The 24,960-nt window shown below is 32.3% G+C and overlaps 1 protein-coding gene across 2 annotated transcripts; it reads left to right on the top strand.

The window, feature by feature from the left end:
- The first annotated feature begins 483 nt into the window (after nucleotides 1-483).
- LOC143075056 (uncharacterized) lies at nucleotides 484-23,289 on the top strand. Of its 2 annotated transcripts, none has more exons than XM_076250316.1 (3): nucleotides 484-630; nucleotides 13,198-15,140; nucleotides 22,397-23,289. In XM_076250316.1, the coding sequence occupies exons 2-3, from the start codon at nucleotides 13,223-13,225 to the stop codon at nucleotides 22,726-22,728; spliced, it is 2,250 nt and encodes a 749-aa protein (XP_076106431.1). In that variant the 5' UTR covers nucleotides 484-630; nucleotides 13,198-13,222; the 3' UTR covers nucleotides 22,729-23,289. The 2 variants fall into 2 exon arrangements, with proteins under 2 accessions (XP_076106431.1, XP_076106432.1); XM_076250317.1 differs by lacking the exon at nucleotides 484-630 and adding an exon at nucleotides 5,797-5,931.
- The last annotated feature ends 1,671 nt before the right edge of the window (nucleotides 23,290-24,960 follow it).

The raw sequence follows: 24,960 nt of genomic DNA, 5'->3' as shown, positions 1-24,960 counted from the left end.
AACTGTGGTTGATAGTTGTCTTATTGCCAATTACACCACATCATTTGGACTGTGATGGATAGTTGTCTCATTTTCCATCACACCACATCCCTTTTTCATCCGTGTTGACCTTCAATTTGTATCATTATTTTTTCCGTGCTCAGTGTCATTTCTTTCAATGCACATGAACGTTTAACAAAAGCTGTTTCTATCCTTAAGATTTAAAGCTCTAAATTAACCAACAGGGTAACAACATATTGATAGGTAAACTATTGTATTTTAACAATAAATATAACATTTATTCCGCCGAGGCAGAAATTAATCTAAAACAAATATCCAACACTTGATACGAAAATTAATGCCAACTTTGAATTGAATGGGTTCAATGTACTATTTACGTACTCCCCGCGATACAAATCAACTCTGTATTATTTATGATAATGATTTTTAAAATCCATAGATATTTTTCTATAATTGAACACACGTATCAGATATATTATTTGTAAAGGTTTTTTGTTATGTTTGTTTTAAACATATTATATTCTTAATTGATATACACTGCTGGGTTGTAGATGACTTGGTCAAACCTCACACAGAACGCTTAACTTCTACAAAAGGATGACACCGTCAAAAGAAAGAAAGAAAATGATGGTAAATAGAAATAATTTATAAATTGATATAATAATAATTGCAATTTTCGTAAAATTTAAGATCTCACACAAACTATTTTGTTTTGTAAAAACAACAAATTCCGATCGGCTTAGTAGAATGGTCGATCATTCTTAAACAATATTTTTTACTTTTTGAATTGTTTGAGGCTATATTACTACACTGTAAGCTTGTTTACTTTGATGAATTTTTGCAATCTTGGACGTTACCACTGCTGGTGGACGTTTATTCTCAGCACGAGGGTATATATAAACAGCGCAATACTTAAACTACTCCAGTAAATAAAAACGTTGATCTCTATTTGACCTTTAAAATAGAAATTGAAAAAAATATTTGATAAAATTTAACAAAAAGTATTTGATAATTATGTTTTGAAATGGGAGACACACGTGTAAGTGGACATTATTATTATATATATGCAAATTTACTATGTACCGGATCGTCTAAAATAGGCGATACTATGCAGATAAGGAAACAATTATATCAGTCTAAAGATTTGCACAACGGTACTGATATAAGATGTTATAATACGAAAATGTTGTTAAAACTTGTGACAAATATTTCGGCTCAACAAATGGCCTTCTTCAAGTGTCACAAGTTTTAACTATATTGATACATAATTATTATTATGTATCAATATAGTTAAAACTTGTGACACTTGAAGAAGGCCATTTGTTGATAATTATGTATCAATATAGTTAAAACTTGTGACACTTGAAGAAGGCCATTTGTTGAGCCGAAATATAAGTCAACACGATTTAATAACAACATTTTCGTATTATAACATCTTATATCAGTACCGTTGTGCAAATCTTTAGACTGATATATATATATATAAAATTGAGAAAGGAAATGGCGAATGTGTCAAAGCGACAACAACCCAACCATAGAGCACACAACAACCGAAGGCCACCAATGGGTCTTTAATGTAGCGAGAAACTCCCGCACCCGTAGGGGTCCTTCAGCTGTCCCCTTAAAATATGTATACTAGTACAGTGATAATGGACGTCATACTAAACTCCGAATTATACACAAGAAACTAAAATTAAAAATCATACAAGACTAACAAAGGCCAGAGGCTCCTGACTTGGGACAGGCGCAAAATTGCGTCGGGGTTAAACATGTTTATGAGATCTCAACCCTTCCCCTATACCTCTAGCCAATGTAGAAAAGTAAACGCATAACAATACGCACATTAAAATTCAGTTCAAGAGAAGTCCGAGTCCGATGTCAGAAGATGTAACATAAGAAAATAAATAAAATGACAATAATACATAAATAACAACAGACTACTAGTAGTTAAGTGACATGCCAGCTCCAGACCTCAATTAATCTGATTGAAAGATTATGTCTTCATCATATGAATATCAGGCACAATCCCTCCCGTTAGGGGTTTAGTATCGTACTATCATAAAATATATGAGAAGAACACAACCCTTGTCATGCCAACAACTGTTTTTTGTTTTAATAAATGTCTTTAGTTCCGATGCAAAGACCCTATAAGTGCATCAATATTAAAGCCAAAATATGCAATCTTTAATGACCTGACAACAGTATCGTAACTATATCCCTTCTTATTAAGTCTGTTTAAAGGTTTTGTAAGCTTTTGAGGTGAATACTAACATTTTTGTGCTTTGTAAAGAATTTTACCATAAAAGATTGAATGTGAAATACCTGATATATATATATATATATATATATGGATAAAGCATGGACGAATAAACAAATTTGAAAAGGTTCGATTTGCAACAAAAGTTATTCTTTTCCGTGATTCATCGATGACCCATCCGTTGTTGATGCTCTGAAAGTTGTGCATGATAAGGGTATTGGATGTTACAGATCCAGCTATTAAAACCTGTAACATTATTGTTGATTTGATATGCAAGTTTTGAATGCTTTGTTACAAAACTTCATATCAACAATACACCAGGCTGACACTTATGAACCAATCACCACAATTACAAACTTTGAAGATATATAAATCCTAATTAGTATATAACTTTTCATGTAGTGGATATATTTGTATTTTAAAGCAACAAGGGCTTCAACTTTGTCGGTGTTTATTGCTTTCTTATCCTAGTATTCGTGTGTCAAAAAAATCCGGACAGAGAACACGCGACTAGCTATCTTTTTTAAAATGTATAAATCTTATTCAGTTACTTAAAGAACAATGTCGACTATTATATTTATATTTGCAAAGAGGAATATTACTAATCAGTTACCATTGGTTTTCCTGTTTGAATGGTTTTACATTAGGAATTTTGGGGCCCTTTATAGCTTGCTGTTCGGTGTGTGCCAAGGCTCCGTGTTGAAGCTGTACCTTGACCTATAATGGTTTACTTTTATAAATTGTTATTTGGATGGAGAGTTGTCTCATTGTCACTCATACCACATCTTCCTATATCTATCACTCAATTTAGTTGCCAAAAACTTAGTCCGAATGGAATCTTTCTAAAGTAATCTAAACTGTATATTTATATGTTATCATGTTCTTTTGTTCATTTAAAGAGGAATGTTATGTCATATAATCTGTCATATAAACAGTTTAGTGTGCATGACAATTAATATTTACAATTAGTTATTTCATTGAGACTAAAAATTACTGAATTTAAATAATGAAAATTCTGAGAGGACCCAAAACTAAAACAGACAAGAACAAACACCATGTATTTATTTTAAAATTGTCTAATGTTGACTTTTCCCTAGAGATTTTCAACATTAGTTTTAATGCAATTGCATAATTTGTGTTTGCAATGGTAATTAATTTATTAATCTAAAGCTGATACCTTATTGTTACAGCATGCACGAACAAGGTACCCTTATACATGTTTAATAATATCTTTACCAACAGGTGCCTTAAAGATAAAACTTACTTTATTGCATAATGTGTTACCAATAATTGATAATTAGAAATATAGGGACTATGAAATCGCAGTTCATTTGAAGGTCAGTGTATGTTTTGTTATTATGAAAATCAAGTTTAACAATGTTTTGTTCGGTAGGGATACAATGTAGATGTAGTTCTTTTAAATAAACACCTAACCTCAAGGGATGACTCAGTATATAGATACAATCTTTTCTGGAATTCTATGATCTGGCATTTAACCACTTACTAAATGTCATCCGAGTCGACCCACTTTTATGAATCTACATGACCAATTATTGAAGCCAGAAAACGTTTAAACTAATGTTATTAACAAAATGTCCATTAACATTATACCTGCTTTAAGAACGAATTATAAATTGGTTTTAAGCTATATATACTTTAAATTGAATTGTAATAGAAGAACCAACTTATATAAATTAAAATCAAAATAGTTAAAATCTTGGCAAAAAAGCAAATTGTAATAAATATATGGGTGTATTGTCTACAACAGCTACTGCAATTTGGTGAATGAGACGAAAAATGTGTAAAATAGTAGATCATACTAAGTCTAATAATAGTCTAAGGACAAACTATGAAAAATAATATTGGCTGCATTACAATGCACATATATCGGGTACTTGCATCATTAAGGCATGCTAAATTACTGAAATCTTCACAATTTCAGCATTTTAGTTTAATTTTAAACGGTTTCCGTCTTAAATGAAATTGGCCGCATTCGTGTGCATTCTTGATATTGAAATGTAAGTTGTTTTAATGATTATACATAACATATATAAAGGTCGAGGGTGAACACGGATGCGGCCAGTTTCATTTTTGACAAAAACCATATGAAAAGTGACAGTTTTTGCATATTTGATAGATTTTTCATATTTAAGCTAGAATCGGAGAGTTTTTGATGAGTGAATCAGTTAAAATCTTCTCAATTGAAATAGACATTTAAGTGTTAAAAAAGTGTCCAAAATCTTTCGTCAGATGAACTTGAAATTTGATGTCAAAACCGGCCCTTACCGGACCTACTCCTTTACCCAAATTACATAATTCTCTAAGATTATTAGAACTCATTAATTGTATATATTTAAACATAGAAGGGTTTCTCCGATAATATGGTTTTATAAGATAAGATCTAAGACCTTGATAAGTAGGACATTTTAAAATAAAATGCATCTCATCTTCAATGTCATTTTTACAAAAACTACATAGTCTATTACTTGTTGGAATTGCAGAATAGCGACCACAGTCTATTGCCAAATCTTGACTACTAATACCCCAGTCCCACTAGACCACGATCGCACCACGCTGAAATAAATAAAGATCGTGGTGAGGTCGCGGTATGAGCGGCATGAAAATGTAAATTTTCGTTGCTTTCACGATGCTACTACGTCCCCATTACGCTTCTACAACGATCCGGCTACGATCTTATTTTGGTAATACAATGTCTTATAAATAACTGGCATTGGTTTACATACATAATTTTGTAAACAAAAGTTTTGAACCATATATCTATAACTTGTACATTTAACTAAACTATTAATTTGGCTGTCAAAATCTTGCTTCAGACAATCAAACAGGCGTTGTTTAATTATCAAGTAAAAACTACTGGAGAGCTAAAAATAAACCTTGATTATACCAAATATCACCTAAACCTATACTGAGCAACTCATTTTTAATCAAATACAACCAATTTGTCTTATTATTTGGACACAGCTATAGATCAATGTTCCCACTTCAACAATGATCAAAACTAGTATCGTATTATTAACAGACATGAAACAAATAAAAAACAATTCTTACGAGAAAATGGAAAGCATGATTTATGAAGAAAAAAATAAAACATATTAATTATTGTATATGTGAAAAAAGGATTTAGAAATATAATAGTACCTAAAATGCTTACAGACACTGTACACTCTAGTAATAAGATTCATTGTCAAAATAACGGAGTATCAATTAAATTTTAATTGTAAGTTTTTAAACCAAACTTATACTTCAAAGGGGTTTGAAAAAGTTTAAGACAAGATTATTACAGATTTTATTTTAAATGAACAAATACCAAGTTCGAAACACATAAACTTAATTATCTTATAAGTAGTTTGCTGAACGGGTTCAAGTTTCATTTAAAGTGGTCTTGATGTGTGGGTTAGATTTCGGGTACTATAGAACGCCGCATTGTTGACAGTTTTGTAACATATTTATTTGTGTTTTGTAAACAAATAACAATAGGGAATAAATACAAAGGGAGAGACAATAAGCAGATAATTAACTTATTATATTGATAGGATTATTTCTGGAATGTTACTTTACCTTTGTTGTTAACCAGTGTCCTCTTTGGGACAGTAAAGTGACATTTATTGCGAATCTTGCACAAGGAACTTTTTTATGACAATAATTTCAAAATGGTAAGAATATTAAAATATGGCATATCGGTAAGATAGTATCTGAAAATTACGAGGTAATCACTTATAATTATGATATATTTTTTGTAATAATCTTTATGTATTTTTTTTCTGTACCACCCCAAATGGTAGCTATAAGGTTGTAAATTTCAATATGTAAGCTGCAAGACTTGCGCATTTGTTTCTCCCAAATGTTCTATATATAAACCTGCAGCCTTGTCCCATCTGACTGGGAATTTGCTCTTTGCACGGCACACATAAAGTACTTTCCAATACAAAAACTCTTTGGGAAGATTTGTTTATATCAATAATGACCGTAAGTTCTTTAATACAGATCCATATAATATAAATAATGTAAAAAGTACATATTTATAATGATGCGACGGTTGCCAATTGTTGGTATACTTTTCAATAATTGTGACAACATCACAATAAATTCCGTAATATTCCGTTACAATAATACTAGTTTTGTCAATTATTCTATTTCTATTCACTTATTTATATTATCAGACAAGATAATATTGAGAATGGAGACGGGAATGTGTCAAAGAGACAACAATCCGATCAAAGAGAAAAAGGTAGCCCAAGGCCACCAATGGGTCTTCAACAAAGCAAGAAAATCCCGCAGCCGGAGTTCATCTTTACCTTGCCCCTAAACAAAAGTATGTACAAGTTAAGCGAAAATGCACACCACACCAATCTATGAGCCAAAATAAAAGGATATGATAGACTAACAAAGAACAGAGGCTTCTGACTTCGGACATGCGCATAAATGCGGTTTGATAAAACATGTTTAATGAGATCTCAACCCTTCCATTTACCTCTACCCAATGAAGATTAATCAAGAACACAACAATAGGCACAGTAAGACTCAGTTTAAAATAAAGTCCAAGTCCATTTTAAAATAGGTATTAGAAAAAACTATGAAAAATGACAATGATACATAAATGAACAAAGGATTACTAGCACTTACTGACATACAAGTTCAGGACCTCAGTTTAACTGATTGAAAGATTATGTCTCCATCATATGAAAATAAAGAGAATACATATATTTAAGCGTAGGAGAAGACTGGGAAGTGTGTGTGTGTGTGTGTGGGGGGAGGGGGGGGGGGTGAATTAACCCAACAATAAGAACTTTAGTATAATACTAGAAGTCTAGAGATTAGTCAGTGTCTTCTGATATTTTCACATCTTATTTAAAATTTGTATTCGGCTAAGGAGGAGGTGGCAAAAACATAGCCCCTATCTTTACGAAAAGGGGGAAGAGCGGTAACTTTCCAAGTCTCCTTAGCCCTGCTATTCCAAATGAAGAAAAAAACATTAGACGAAGTAATAGTTATTATGACCTTAGAATTTCCTAACAGGCATTATTATCCTGTAGGGCCAAGAACGTTTTAACGATGACGCGCGTCAGAGATTACCAAGTTCTATAGAAATGTTCAGTATTTGGCTTGTTATCACTTTTAAAATTTTATTTTGGTATGTCTCTTGTTTACTCAATTATTTTCCACTGAACACTCTGTATTCATTTATTTTAATGTGATGTTTCGAATTAATGTACCGAACGGATTTAAGCGTCACTGACGAGAACGTGTGCGTATACATAGGATAGGCAAGTTAATATGCTACAATTTATGTTTATCATAAGTATAACACGAAACGAAATTTTCCACGTAAAAAAGACAGTCAGAACTTCATTATATAGCAAATATCCTAGTTCATAGACGTTCAGAACAATAAATATATGCGAAAGGTTAATTCAACTAAAGTTACACATGTGGACACCTGAACTGTTGTAGGCATTTGCAACACAAGACGGCAATCGTCACATAATCGACTTTGGATTGATTGTTGATGTTTGTTGCAAGATGAAAGGATATGTGAAGACAATGAACATTATTTGTTAAGTATAGATCTGAGGTTGGACCATAAAGCGAACAGAATCTTCTTGGCTTCCACAAGAAATTTGTTAAGACTTTGGAAAATGAGAAAACGTTTGATTCATATTCGCCTTTATTGAGGTAACTCTACGCGAATGGTCTCGTAAGTTTTTAATCGTTCTACCGAGCATTCGGAAGTGTGGATTGCATAATAGATACTCCCCCTGAAACCACTGACGAATTTAAATAACCTTTTCCCACCCCTAACCCCACAACAGATGTTTTAAACAGCTGCATTATATGAAAGTCGGATTAACAAAATTACAGAAAATGTTATGCACCTTAAACTGCATTGCACAATAAAGCAAATTTATTTGAGAACGACGATAATCTTGTATAAACCAAAATGACGTATAATCCCTTTAACCATTGACCTTAGATAACCAATAAGATGATGTTTTTTTATGCTTAGATATTTTTAGACATACTACACGACGAGAATGGAAAACAATGTGTAAAATGAGACATCTTTTTGGTTTAAAATGATAGGATGTTTATGAATGAATCGCCATGATGAGAAAGTGCACGTAACAATGTTTTGCAGATGTGCAGATAGTCAAGTCAAAATTTATGCATACTCCCATGTTTCGAGAGTATCAAATTGTCTTTTTTTTTATCAATATCATGTTGATTTAAAATTGAAATCTGCCCTAAATTTTATGATATTTTAAAGTTTAGATTATATTTTTTTTCTCTTACAATAAATGACTGTTCAAGTCTGCATTATACTCCTACAGAAGATTTGGTTTCGTTGAGTTCTGCATAGAATTATACCTACCGTTGGTTCATTGTGATGTAAGATAGATTATTTACGTGTTAACCTTGTAAATGTTTCCGTGTTAACCTTGTAAATGTTTCCGTGTGGTCCGGTAGTTTTTCCCTTTGAGAGTAATGTGAGTACTATATTTGTATGTTAATCTAGTTTTCTTAGCTTAATCTCCTAACGTCCAGCTGCAAACAGTATATGCATTATACAGGAAATAAAATGAGATACCTTGTTTTATACGAGACCGGCATTTTGCTTCGGACTATTTTAAAACTTAATACCTGTTAAAGTAATAGTGCAGCCGGGAAAAAATGTCTACCTATCCAGACATACATGTATTATTGTGGCTCCAAGCCGGCCGGTCATTGCTTTTTTGACGTCAATGTCGCGCATGTGCTTAGTGGAGAAGGGTTCGTATTGCAATAGATTTAGTTAGAGCGTGTCTTAGCTCTTTGATATCTTCTTGTATTTTGTTGGTCTGATATCTGTGCTTTTTTTTTTACATTGCATCAGTATTGCTAGCTTACTGTCTATGTTTCATCTGATGATATTTACTAATCATTTACCATGTGTGGATCAATCCACTTAATCTTATGCAGCACATATTTTTGTATTATCCTGTAGATAAAAATAAAAATGAATGTAAAACCAAAAAGACATGCATATTAAATTATTCATGCAACGAGTATATGCCACTAGAACTTACTATAATCAACCATGCTACCATTATAATATTGGGCTACTAGTCACCGTTTAGCCATGGTCGATAATGTGCTACATACGAAAGTATCCTTAAACGTAAAAAGATTCATTGGTGATAAGATCATTCTGAAGGTATACAACAAAAAAAAGTTTTTAGTATTGTTTATTGTAGATTTAGATGAATAACACTATACTTTTAAGCATGGTATCTGGTGCGAGTCTAGATTTATCACAAGATAGAAAAAAAAGATTTGCTTTGCTACTAATTAGTGGCCTTTATTTTTTTCATACGGAAATAAAGAATATGAGTGAAACTTTACTTTTTGAATAAAATAAAATAATAGGCAAAGAGATAACTCTTTATATAAATATATTTTACAAATCATAAGAATTATGTTAAAAGGAAGTATATGATGTCGAATATCAATGGCACAAATTCCTATGCACAAAGAACACACGATCTTAATTAATTAACCGAATATACCAAATATTGTTGAAATTCGTTCGTTAAATTAATCACCGACTATATTCGGAATGCTTCATACGCTTTGTCTATGGAAACGTGTTACATGTTAGACTTATGGAGCAAGTAAGTTATTACAGATTGCATGAGTTTGATCTTCAGTTCTTTTATATTTGGTGTACTTCATGTTTATATTTGGTGTACTTCATGTTTATATTTGGTGTACTTCATGTTTATATTTGGTGTACTTCATGTTTATATTTGGTGTACTTCATGTTTATATTTGGTGTACTTCATGTTTATATTTGGTGTACTTCATGTTTATATTTCTGATTAATTTTGCATTGTAAAATGCATCGTCTGCTTATGGTTATCTTTATTACTCAGTGATATGTGCATGTTCGAAACATGTAAAGTTGCCGAAAGCATATTATAATACTAATATTCTGATACTAAAGTTAAAATTGTATCGTCTAGTTTTATTCCTATTCAAACTAAAGTGCTTTGCTGTGTTGTACATTTAATGAGGGTGGTAAAGGGGGGTTGCTTGCACGAAAAAAACGTGAAATAAGACATAATTTCACGTTGAACGTGAAATAACGTTGGACGAAAAATAAATACTTTTATGTGAACCTTTTATGACTGAATCACTGTCCTCTTGTATATATTAACTCTTTGTTTTACTTGATTTTCCCGATTTAGTATACACATTAATGTTATAATTGGTTTACGGCGTTTAAAAAAGTATTTCTTGAAGATCCCTGCCAAGTGTTTGAATTTTATTTGAAAAATACCGAGCACGCAAAATAAGACTTTGAAAATCACGATGCACGTAAAATTAAATAAGCAAACCACGTTGAACGAGGCACCCGTCTTGCACGACTGAACGTCAAATAAAAAAGTAAAAACACGTTGAACGTGAAATAAAAAACGGCGATCACGTTGCACGTTGCACGAAAATAACCCTTTACCACCCTCTTTAATTCTTACAAATCTACAAATTTTGCACAACCTTTGTTGTTTACAAAATGAAGGTAACTCTTACCAGAAACATGTGATACATTTATCATTATGTATCATACTTTTTATCATATTTTGGAAAACAGCACGATATGATTAACCCACATTTGGGAACAAAATAGGAATGAATTCTATCTTTTAATATAATCCCACCATCTAAAATTAACTTTTATTTCTATGAAAACTTAATAGTTTCCTTTGGAGTAAGGTGATTTTAAAGATCCACAGCCAACTAGTCAGCGTTAAAACAAATGCCTCGTGAAGACAGAGTGCCACGGTATATGCACGTTGATCATTCCCTAGGCATTTCCCCCGCAGAGATGGGATTTACTGTTATGTATCCTCTATCTGAAATTGCGTTAAGAAAAAATCAATCCTTTTTTTCTAACAAGTTGATGATAAGTTGTTCCACAACTATATGATTTTGTCGTAATAAAAAAAACTAAGCAATTTTGTGTTTCGCACGATAAATCCTACAGGGCGTTCACGAATCCTAATGATGACATTCACATTAATTTGTCCATTCAATTATATATAAACCAATGCACATGCAATGTCAATGCTCTCTTGTACGGTTTTTAATGGTTGATTTACCGTTTTTTGTCGGTACATTTTATTACTACTTATAATATTAGTGACGCAAGCAGTTTTTAGTATCGATTACTGTTAATGCGATTTAATTATTATTTAAAAAATTATTCTTAAATGACTTATAAATTATCAGGGCCCTTAAGTAGTAATGAATTGTATATATCGTATAAAGTTGAACCTTTTAAAGAGACCTTAAACTCGCACACTATTACGTCTCTCGTCTTATACATGTATAATTTAGTATAGTTTAGTATGACGTCCATTATCACTGAACTAGTATACATAATTGTTTGGGGGCCAGCTGAATGACTCCTCCGGGTGCGGGAGTTTCTCGCTGCATTGAAGACCCATTGTGGCCTTCGGCTGTTGTCTGCTCTATGGTCGGGTTGTTATCTTTTTGACACATTTCCCCTTTCCATTCTCAGTTTTATAAAAGTTGTGTATTAAATTTTTGTTTCTTTTCTTCGTGTTCAGTCATATGTGTCAAGTCATTAGACGTTCAGCAAACCAAATGATCATGACATTGCGCATCCGTATGGTTTTATTGTGTTACCCCCCCCCCCCCTTCCCCCAATTAAACGGGTAATTTGTCATATTATAAAGAATGGAGGGGGTTTGCATCATCGGTTTTTGTTATACTTTATTCCAGTTACTGCGTATGCTGAGTCAGTGATACAAATATTCCATTATATGGTCAATCCAACTTTTTTTTATATATTCCGTACAACTTTCGAAGGTAAACCTACAAACGGTAGAGGATTGGATTTTGTGATCTCTTGTTGTTTTCTGGTGCCTTTGTGGTCTACGCTGTCCTTAAATGGAGAGCGGGTTTATAGTTAAAAGATACAGAACATTCACTGCAAGGTCTAAAGCCAGACTAGAATCTCTAAATAAGAATGCATAGAAAGTTGCATTTCTTGGCAATTTATTTACATATAAACATTTCCACTTAACGAAGTTGTAATATCTCATTATTTGTTTTAAAACTTTTATAAAAGTATAGAACAGTTTAAATCTTTCATGTTTTTGGTTAATTATCTTTTACTAAAGTGTATGTACAGTTAAAATAGAGTTTCTTCAAATAATATTCATTGTTTGTCGGTCAACGATAACTTTATTTTTGTAATAACAATATATGTTTCTCTAAAATTGATCAAACTGGTGATTGAACTTGAGAATTATTAAATTTTAAAGTACAACGTATATAAAAATTGAACGTACAATTGATGTATTATTAATATCTACATATTTCAGTTGTGTTTCTATACTGTATACAAGGATTTCAGAATAAGTAATTTAATTTCTAGATTTAACTTTTGAAAGTCGACCCACCCCCTCTCTCTCTTTTGATAAGATTTTGTTTAATATAATATATTTATACGTATTTAAACATTTGTATGTTGTTATACTTCAGCAATTTCATCAATGTTGAAATATTAAACTTTAACCTTATATATTTTCACAGCCATATTTAAAAGTCTGTATAATCCATTACCCATATACTTGGCAAACATTTCCACACTTAAAGTGATTGTAAAAAGATTAAATCACTTTGAAAAGAATGATAAAATGTCCTGCTTGCATGTTTTAACACCCTGTATGTACATCTGGACATCTTACAAATTTTTTTTGTCTCGAATCACCTCACAAATCAATACTCAAGTAGATTTCCATATCAATGGGATTATTGGTCTTATTAAAATATGTCATAATAATATTTGAAAACAGCAATTATTTAAAATAAAATTCCTTTAACGTACTTATTTATACATTATTCTTCTTCAGATACCTTGTAAGACCTTTCGAATACATGTCGTCTGCTAAGCGATCACGTGATCCTCCTAATCCGGGCAATGAGCCAACGGAAGAATTAGGGTATCCTGCGTTGGTACAATACACGTTCGTTCCGAACGGCACAGAGAGTTCGGAAATCCTCGTCTCGGAAGGTGATATTGTTCAATTGGTGTATAAAGTTGGAGGTTGGGTTTTTATAAGAACGTACGAAGGAAAAGTTGGTTATATTCCATTTTCTTTCTGTAAGGAATTAGAAAGCTCTAAACAAGTAGGATCAACCTATAGTGAAACTGGATTAAAAGGAAGCTCGTTTGACATTCCAGATTTTGGTGATTCAAACCACTCTAAATTGGGGAATTCTTTTACTGAAAACAAATTTCTTCGCCGGTCTAAAAGTGCCGTGGGAAACTCAGAACGTGCACAATTCAGACATCAGGCTAAATCAGAAAGAAGAGTTCATTTTGCCGATCAGCCAAAGAGCCGGAATTCATGTGACATATGCTATAATTTCTTAACAAGCTTTAGTAGTATTGAACATAATACTTCTAATGTTGGTCAAAAGAAAGTGAATTTAAAGCCTCATAAGCTACTTAAACTGTTACAGACGATTTCTAAAGAAGGTTTCGTAAACACTGGTAATACGAGACCACCAAACAATGCACAATCATATTTCGGTCAAATCACAGATAATCGCATTAACAGAAGAAAGAGTGACTATGAATTCCCAATAAAATTTGGAAATTATTGTAATCAGTGTGATGTTTTAAAAGATATTTTCAAAAACGCAAATAGGTATTCCATGTCGGATCTTTATTCAACAATCCGCAATTTGCATTCACATGCTTTGGCGGATTCGGATTCGGAGGAGGAGGAAAACAGTGAAAGATATGACTTAAAAGAAAAAAGTTCAACAAACGCACAAAATGGCGGCGTGCACAATATGGCACCTGTTGAAAACAATTCGAATAGGTCGATATCATATCAGGATCCAGAATCTAAACAGAAAGTGGAAATCGTGAGGAATAATTCGTTCAGTGGAATAACAGACAATGAGAGAAGTGACTTTACGAATGGTACTTTGTCTTCTATTGACACATCTCAGTCTGATACTAGACAAATATCAACTATAACTGCCGTTACTTGCACTAGAGCAGCAAAATTTACGCACAATAAAAGTATTGATAGTGTACAAAGAAGTCCGGGATTACAGAATCATAAAATTAACAACTTTTTTCCTGAAAACCAATCTTCTAACTTATGTCCGCCTCTCTTGAATGGATATGATGAAGATGTAACTGAATTCAGATCAGCGGAATATCATCCGCCATTAGTGAAAAAATGGCGACAAGCAAATACTTCTCTGTCTTCTGAATCAGTTATTAAAAGACCGCCTGGAATAATACGAGAGCAAACGTTTGAATTCGAAAGCACGCGGCATAAAGAAGTAAATTTTAACGATCCAAAGAAGGAAAATTTGAATTTAACTTCTTCCGGGGGGGATAAAAGTCTTATTGGTAAAATCAATTCTCCAATTCGTAGTTTTACAATGGATAGTCGAAGAAAGCCAATTGTTTCAAATGGTGATTTTAGTTTGGATGATGATGAAAATAGTTCGCTGGAACCATCACTGTCTAACGGAAGTCCGAAAGGGGCGATAACAAAGTGCTTTACAACGTATGGGCATCTGACAGGCTTTCAGAGTGATGTCAATACGGGTAAATCTTTATCAATTGATAGACATTCTAGTCAATTTTCAGATCGTGAAAATGTTGATAAAGTTGAAAAGAAACATAATATTGAAAGTGCTAATCAGGATTACGATAACAATTATTCAAAACAAACTGAAACCGATAGCGCCATTGATCGGCGGAAAATCGTTGCCAGAAAAGTTAATCCAGTTATACGTTCTCCTAGGAATCTAATGTCCAACAGTGGTAAGTAAACTAATCACTAGATACCAAGTCTCAAATCGCATGCTTTAGTGAATTCTAAGTTTTCAGTGCTTCTCTACTTTTGTACTACAAATGTATGCCTAACTTTTTTATTTGAGTGCCACTATTGAGTCTTTTGTACGACGAAACGCGTGTCTGGTGAACAACATTTATTCTTGGTATCTACCAAAACGTATGCTTATTTTGTGGTATATTCTATGATTTTGTTAAAGGTTCTCTTAATCTGTATATTGTGAAGTATCAATATAAAAGAAAAAGTGGTATAAACTATAAATGTCAATGAGACAACTCTCTATCAGAGACCCAATGAGATAGAAGTTAACAGCTTTATGCTTAGATTAAAAATGCAAAGGTTTTCTTCAATTATATTTTTTCTCAATTGGTATTTGGAAAATAGATTGCATACTATTTACCATTTGTTTACCGGTATGAGTTTCGACGTAATTAACAATTAAAGTTATTTGAATTATAAATAAATTACAAGTCTTCGAATTACTAGTAAGTATTTTACACTTAAATGGAGTGATTTAATTCATTCGGTGTCCAATTTTTAATTCATAATGAGGGAGAAAACGAAATGTAAAAGTTACTGTTGCGTTGGAACTTTAAATTTCCAAAGTTATCAGAACTTTAGAAAGCTGTGATATTGCCATGATAGTTATGTGTATCTTATTTTCTTGCGAGAAAAAAATACATATTTTTAACATTGACGAAAACTATCAAAGACTCCTTAAAGCAAACAAAATTAAGGGTAACGTGTATTTTGTTTCTAGGTGATCAGTCGAATATCAGGAAAACATATATTCAGAGAATTTTATTGGAAAAATACATTTATGTTTTCTGTAAAGATGGGCTGATAATGCGATACATAGGGAATGAACGATACTTAAGAAAAAAATGCCTCTAAATATAAGCTGTTCATTTGAACGCTGGCTTCAACAGGTTTTAGACGGCAAATATATAACTTTAGCAGGCTCGTCAATAATTATGAGTGATAATGAAGAAAAGTTCATCATATACTTTTCGGTCTTCAGTAAAGACACCACACGTCAGCATTACATTAGAACCTTCGACGAAATTACTGTTTAGGCATTACATTTAGATGAAATTTCAGTTTTGGCATTGATTGAATTAGCCAGACCAATGCAAGGAGTTAAATTGAACTTTTATAACATTTTAATATTATTGTCACCACACATCAACAATAACTCTTTTGACGTTACGCACGTTATTGCGTCAATGCCGTGTAATCAACCAGTCCACACTAATAAACAGCTTTTCTATAAAATCATAACAGTTAAGTTATATAAAACTTATATCCATAGACTAGACAGGTAAATACTATTCCGAAAAAAAGTACATTTTTTTTTATCATATTTTACTTTAGTCTAAAATAAGGACAACATATTGACAAAACGTCAAAAATATGCGTGTCAGACGTAACAGACTATACGCATCATCACTTTAGCAGGGGTGTTTGTGTTCTTCAAAATAGTGTTATATCCACGAAAATTCGAATGAATGATATGCTCTATATATAAAGTATAACAATATTACTGGATATGTGTTTCTGATACGACCAACGCTATTTTTTGGCAAAAACAAATAGTGTTCATATTGGTCAGATTTTGGAAGATGTTAAGTTATCAAAATTTACAGGTTTTAAAATATAAGATTATATGATATTTCGTTTGTGTAAATTCGGCTCACATATGTGCATACATAGACCATATCAAAATCAAATTTTTGGAGCACTCACACTACATCTAAAAATGCAACGGCCTCTGGCAAATGTCTTGCAAGATGTCCAATGTCGGATTTCGCCGTTTTTTACAAATAAATTGTCATTTGCGACGTTATTTATTAAAAATTCAGATTAGTTGCATGCTAAATAGTCCTTTTCCGTAATTGTGCTTTAACTTTACAAAACAGCAACATACTTTTTGATAACTTGCGTAGTCAAAACGACTTCGTTTTAAAAGAAATGAAATGTCTTGCAAGTTTGTCCACTGGACGATTTTCGTACGTTTTCAACGTTGTCGATTCGGGGTACGCTATTTATGGTGGATCATCTGTATATAGTTCCTCAGATAGAATTTTCTTGATAGTCAAATACTATCAACAAGACCACAAAGCATCATAAAAAAAAATCCGATGACTGGGTTTGTTCGTTTAGATGAGGTTCTTAAGTTGTGAAAAAGTTTTGTATCACAAGAGGATAACAAATCATCTTTTATTATCAAATTTTCAAATTTGAGAATCGTAAACTGACTGCGATATTTTTTTTATTTCTCTGCAATAAGATTCATGTGTATAGAATTGAAAGTGAAAATAAAATTTGGCCTAAAGCGTGGCTATATACCTCTCCACATCATACAAAGCTTGTAAACATATGAGATGAATTATAATTAACCTTTTTTTCTGACAATCATTTCATTTCATAATCTAATATTGTACCGCTATTAAAGAAAGTATAGTGAATTTTATAAGCAAGACCCGTTTCACTTGTTATTCTCGACAAACTTTTTATATTAAAGCAAAATATATATCCTCCTCCTTTTCGGATCTAAATGGGAAAACATTGCACTTTAACACGTTTTATGTCAATTGATCTCTGGTAGAGAGTTGTCTCATTGGCACTCATCATACCGTATATATCTTCTCATTTCATAAAGATATGCATTACCCAAATACGATATATTTTGTTGTTTGTTGCTTACGTTACTTTCATTGGGAAATATTCAATGCATATTCAGTACAACAAACATTATAAGAAGTATCCATATTGATGTGCAAAACAAAAATTGTAAGCGAAATACAAAAATTATCCCAAATAATCGGTAATCGCCGTAAAACGTAAAAATTTGACGTTACCATTTGAGACGCAATATCGTGCTTAACGTCTTTCTGATCAAACTTTGGAAATAATTCCTTCATGTCATGCTCTATGCTCATTTTAACATGGGTAGGCATTATATTTGTCGATATTTTACACTGAGCGTCAGCGAGGTGTAAAATATGGTCAAATATAATGCCTACCCATGTGAAAATGATTATAGAGCATGACATGAAGGAATTATTTCGATTCTAATAGGACAAATACCGTATTTTTATTGGTCGAAGCGTACGAAAATACCGTATAAATGTTTGGCTTTTCCCGTTTCCTCCCCGAGGAGTCTGTGCATTACATTTAGGAGATAACTGTATTGTATTTTAACCTCCGACGGCATCAATTGGGGATTTGATGGTCGCAAATTAAGTTTACTGGCGACACGTTAGCGGAGACAGTAAACGGGTATTTGCGACCATCAAATCCCAAATTGATGCCGTCGGAGCTTAAAATACATTATTGTTATCTCCATTCTAATGAAACTGACAGAAAACAACGTTAAAACATGTATTTAAAATCTGTCATATGCCGTCTGCGCTTGCGCGTACGTCACATAGCATCAATTTTCAATTGGTGCCATGTAAGAAAGTGACGTTATCCAATCAAAAGGAACGTTAAAACGTTGTTGCATTAGAATGACAATTAACTGACCTTCAGTTTGCTTCTTCATTTTGTAAATACAATTCAGTAAAAAGAGAGTATTTTTATATTAATTTGCATTTTAACCGCTTATCGTAACAATTTGTTGTCTTTGGCAGTACGATATTTAACAGTCTGCTATATTACTTTTGTAAATAAGTTGAACTATAATATAGGTGTCCTTGCAATTTAATCACAAACTTGTTTTTTTTTTTTTTTTTTTTTTTTGGCAGTTTGAAGTTGAACAATCTGCTATACTAATTTTGTAAATAAGTTGAACCATAATATAGGTGTCCTTATATTATTTTTATAAATAAGTTGAACTATAATATAGGTGTCCTTATAATTTATTCACAAGTTTTAATGTTGATTGATAATCTTAAGCATAGTTATGGTGTCAACAATATTTAAATACATTAGCGTAGATTTGTAGGACATGTACATACAACTTGTAGTCAAGTTTTTAAGAGGATAAATATTATTATAGTTAAATTATACAAGGGAGGGGAAATACAATATTTGACTTGTAAACTGTATGGAATAGTTAAGTTTGGTCGTGCTTGAAATATATATATGAATAACTGTAGGGTAAAAGTAAAATTTGTATATACAACTAAGATATAGAAACATGTGAAGTAGTTAGGACTGTATAATATACAAAATCCATGTCTGTATTTGTCATTTATGCTTTTCATTATTGATGACATCCGGATCCTATGAAATCAAAATCTTAAACCATAACATCAATGTGGTAAACAGATAGAATAATTTACAGCACATTATCACTGGGGTAAAGCTGATGATCGTCAATTCTAAGAAATATCCGTATTTGTATAACTACTTTTTTGTATCAAATGATTAATAGTGTTGATATAAAACGTATTTATATGAGAGTATTATCCTATAGGTAGGCGAAAATAAGACGTGCTTTAGATACAAAGTTCACCATATATATCTTTTTTTTACGGTAGAGGGTATAATTTTTAAAATGAACATACAACAAGACATGCACATAAAAAGTGGGGAAAACATGCAACAAAAGCGAGCTCCAGCAAAATAGATCCTTAAAATAGTCTTGTGCGTATAGCGTATCACAAGGGACAGAGGCGGATTAAACCATTTTCAAAAAAGGGGGGTCCCAACCCAGGTTATAGGGGGTCCAAACTATCTATGTGTCCCCATTCAAATGCACTGATCGGTAAATAAAAAGGGACCCCCGGACCCCACCCCTTTGGATCCACCACTGAGGGGAACCTTGTCAATTTCTATATACAGCAATGTTATTCATATATAAAGACAAACTAAGATTTTAATCTGCTTCCTCTGGAACCATACACACAGGCTCGATTACCGGATATTCATATGTTTGATTAGTGTTTTATGCTCCATTCATGGGCATTATGTTTTCTGATCTGTGCGTCCGTTCGTTTGTTTGTCCGTTCGTCTGCTCGTTTGTCCGTCTGTCCCACCTCAGGTTTAAGTTTTTGGTCTAAGAGGTTTTTGATGATGTTGAACAGTCCAATCACCTTGAAACTTAGTACACATGTTTTCTATGATATGATCTTTCTGATCATAATGCCAAATTACAGTTTTTTCCCATTTTAACGGTCCACTGAACATAGAAAAGTATGGTGTAGATGAGGCATGTACTAGAGACACCTCAGAGGGAAACATTCTTGTTTCTTCAACTTTTCGTCGTATCTCTGTCAATTTGTATTAAAATTTTAAAGTCGTTATCAATAAATATTTCATTGTTTACGAGAAATTTGCAATTTACTATCATTGTCATGAACTCAAAATACTGCAAATAGTTAAAAATAAATTGATGAAACATGTTTATATCCGCTAACTAAGCCCCTATTGAGACAAACACAACAAAAAGCTATGAATACAAATACGGATATTCTTAGAATTGAGGGTCATCATTTAAAAGTTACGATCATTCTTTATAAATTACAGTCAATCTTTACAAATTACGGTCATCTTTTACAAGTTACGGTCATCCTTTATAAATTACAGTCAATCTTTACAAATTACGCTCATCTTTTACAAGTTACGGTCATCCTTGTTTTATGTTACGGTCATCTTGAAAATATTTTGATAATGATTTACAGACATCTTAGCGATTTTTTCAAATTGAATTTCGCGTTTCCTGAAAAATTTTCAGTAGTAATTTGTGATTTCTGTGTGAATCTTTTATAAATTTACATCGTATCAATGTCTCCTTTGTAAAGAAAATGATATAGAAACACTGTAACAGACAATACAGATACTGACCTAATTTTTCATCCGACATCTTGGGATGACCGTGAATGCAGTTACGGTCATCAGCTTTACTCCAGTGATTATACTAGAGTGAAATATCACATCTTATTATATTATACTATAGTGAAATATCACATCTTATTATATTATACTGTAGTGAAATATCCAATGTTATATTATACTGTAGTGAAATATCCAATGTTATATTATACTGAAGTGAAATATCCATGCAATCATGCAATTTAGAAGGGTTTATGAATTCATCACCTCTGTAAAAAAACAAAGATCTGAATCAGAATGATATGTCAGATTGTTATTCGAACTTCACAATTAAGGGATACGGGTGTACTTTTGTTTGTCTGTTTGTCTCCAAAGCTAACCAAAGATATCACCTTTGCCCTATACGCATCATTTCAAACGTTTACTCTCAAAAAGCAAGTATAGATATAACTACAACAGCCAAGAAAGATTTTCAGAAACGTTTAATTCTTAAAGTAATATTAAACCTTCAACCCGACTTCAAATTGTAATCGTCTAAAGTTTATATAGCAACTTCATCCTATGACAAGATATATTTTGTAGATTTTAGTGCATATAAATTTACATTTTATAAAACTAATGTTTTGTGTTAATTAGATCCAGTAATGCTATTACAGTCTATTTCATTGAGTGTGTAGGCAAAAGCAATATCTTTAGTTAGCTTGTATATTAGCTGAATCGTGAAGTCATTATTAGGTCAGATATACCACCCTCCTTTCGAAGTAGCCTACACAGGCAAATTTCATTCACATCAATTTCACGTGAATTTAAACATCATGTGAATCTCACGTGAAATTCACATGAATTTCACCTCAAACGAGCTTATACGTGAAACACTCGTGAAATCAGTTTTTGTGAGTTTCATGTGAAACTCATGTGAATTTCACATGGAAATCACGTAAAAAAAATGTCATGTGAAATTCACATGAATTTTTAAAATAGAGCATTTCAAATAACATCTAAATTTTCAAATTTATTTAAAAAAATGAAAAATATCAAATTGTTTGGTTATAAATTTCACGTGAAATTCATGTTAAAAATGTCACATTAGATTCATATAAAACTTATATATTCACATGATATTCACATGAAAATGATCACGTGAGTTTCATGTATAAGCGTGTCTCTACCTTTGTGTAGGGTTTGGGCAAACCAAAATATTTGTCAAGATGCCTTAAATGTATAGAACAATATTAGCATGAACGTTCATATGCTTTGATTGCAGTAAATAGCAATAGGAGAACATAACGTCTATTGCGAATAGGACAGGTTATCCTTATTTGCAGAACTTTCACTTGATCAAAGTAATATGTTTTATAGATATAAATTTACTTATTAATGTTTGATATATATGTTATAATGCTTAATTAGAATATATAAATAATGAAGTCTTTGTACATTTTAGGACCCTTAATTGGGAGGAAAAATGACAAAGACATTCGCAAATCACTCTTAGAACATTCAGTAATGAAACGGACTCAAGGAAATCCTACTGAGATGCGTGCACAGCCAATGCGAACTCAGCCCATGCGTGCACAGCATGACTTTGCAAGCCAAAACGAGTCTGCGTCTGGGAGGACTCCTCCAGTTTTAGTGAAAAAGTTCAATAAACAAATGTGGCGACCGTCATTAGCGGGGTCAGAAGGATCCTCCGACCAAAGGCCATTTTCACCATTCGGAGGAACTCTTCCTGCATCGAAGATCGTGAAAAAGAAGGTTGTAGAAGTATTTGTTTAACATGGAATAACATTGATTCATGGTGGTTCTACTGCATTTACAATGTGTCTTATTTGTTATATCAACATGTGTACTGAAGTTATAAAAAGTCAGCTGTGATAATATTAAACAAGTGTTAGTATATAATTATAAATTACAGTTGCTGTGCCTTATTGGTTTGTCCAAACTGTTTTCTTAGGTTATCCAATCTTAGAATTCACATAGCCAATGAAAAGGTTGAAAGGCGCCAGACATATGAAACTTCTATGAAAAGATTATGTTCGCACTCTAGTATTCTTTAAAAAAAAAATTACTGAAGTAAAACGCGATATTGACTGAAGTATTTTACATGTACTTGCAGGAATACTTCTAGAATATAATCTTCTTCATAGAACAGGACTTGTTTGTGGAGATCTCCTCGAGACCGTCGAAAAAGACTTTCATGTGGAGCTCTTCCAAAGGCAGAATTAACCCTCGTTTCACTTTCCAATTTTTCAACTAACTAAGAGTCAAAAAAGAACCTAAGAGACAAAGGTTCCTGTCCTCAAATATTCATCTGATTGAATGAAATATAATAGTACTTGTTTTTGTTTATTTATTTGTTGGATACTACACATGTTCGTTTCGTCCTCTCTGTTCCCTCTTCTAGCAGATTGTTTTATTTTACCTCGCTCTGAAACTCAATGCATAGCCAAACGTAAGAATCAACAACTTTTTCTATCCGTATTTTTTCTGAAGATACTGACTTATTGACCAGCAATTACTTTAAATAAACGTTAACCAAAACAGTTGTCCCTTCGATATGTCGATACAAGTGTATAAGAATATCCAATCATGTTTGTAAACTTTCTTCTGTCCTTAGAGGCGAAAGATACCAAAGTGGAATTAAAACTCATAATTCGAAAATAAACTGACAACACCATTGCTATAACAGAAAAAGATAAGCAAACAACATTACGCAAATCACAATATATAAATCTTAAACATGAGCTAGAAGAAGCTCTATTAGCTGAATCCTATATATAGGTAACACGTATTTTGTGCTTCTCGATGTGTGTGTTGGTCGAATTTGAGCAAACTAGACGACATACATAGAGTTTTATATAAGGAGGCAGGATTCCAATTTTACGAAGTGACGAGGAAAGTGGTATTACCCACCATTATGATAACGTTAAAAACCAAGTTTTCCATCAAAGACTGGCTACATGAACTAATTGACTTTAGGTTATACCACATTATTCCGATAAGTTCCACAACTCTGCTCTTTTGATATCGTCTATGACTATGACCGAATGTAATTTTTTTTTACAATAAATGTCACTACAGGAGCTCGGACTCTTGATCCCTTAAGTTCAGCCTGGTTTGTAATTTTAGTTTGACATTTTTTTATTGTCTCCAAGCAAAAGGGTCAAACACATTTTTTTTTTTATTCATTTTTTTGTTGAGTTTCTGCGTAGAGTGTTGTGGGCTGGTGTTCATTCGTCATTTTTCTTACGTCGTATTTTGCATTGGTAGGTGTTTTATTTGAATCTTTTTTACATTTGTTTAGTGCTATTAAATCAATGATTCTTTTGACACGTTTAGAAATATAACCAGTCCATTAAACAATTATACAAAATCTTATTCATCAGTAGAAAATCTACACATGAAATCATATATACCAGTACATGTGAAGTTTTTCACTTGGACCATTACCAGATGATATATAAATTCTATATAGTATACATTGAAAAAAACACTGTGAGAGATAACATTCGCAATATCCTGTATAATCTTATGTAAAATGCATGCTAAATATCTGCTCTAGATTGGCAGTAAATGAAATAATATCAGTCATTTTATTTCAATATACACCAACTTGGCAAGCTGATTATAATGATAATGTGCAGCCTTTCATGTGGTGTGTTACACAATTCTAATATCACATATGCTTACGAGGACTACTACAATATTTACATTTAAAGTAAAAAGTATAAAGATGCATGTTAGGAGGTTAACAGGAATTTCTAAATCCACAGACTATAGCACTCGTATGATCATATTTTCTTGAAATATTGACATTCATTGATGAAGCATTGAATACTCGATTTTGAGTTCTTTCTCAATTTTTCATTTCAAGGTATAATATTATAAGGCGATTGTTTGCCTCTTGGTTTCTTTTTGGTAAGGTGGTACTTTTGCTGCTTTCTCTTAGACGTTTATCTCACAACTCTCCAATGTATTCATAAACAAAACGTGAGAACACATTTTAAG

The sequence above is a fragment of the Mytilus galloprovincialis genome, chromosome 5 (genome assembly GCF_965363235.1).
Source record: "Mytilus galloprovincialis chromosome 5, xbMytGall1.hap1.1, whole genome shotgun sequence".
Taxonomy (NCBI): Eukaryota; Metazoa; Mollusca; class Bivalvia; order Mytilida; family Mytilidae; genus Mytilus; species Mytilus galloprovincialis.
The sequence above is the reverse complement of the archived record's forward strand: the minus strand, read 5'-3'. Positions and strand labels throughout refer to the sequence as shown.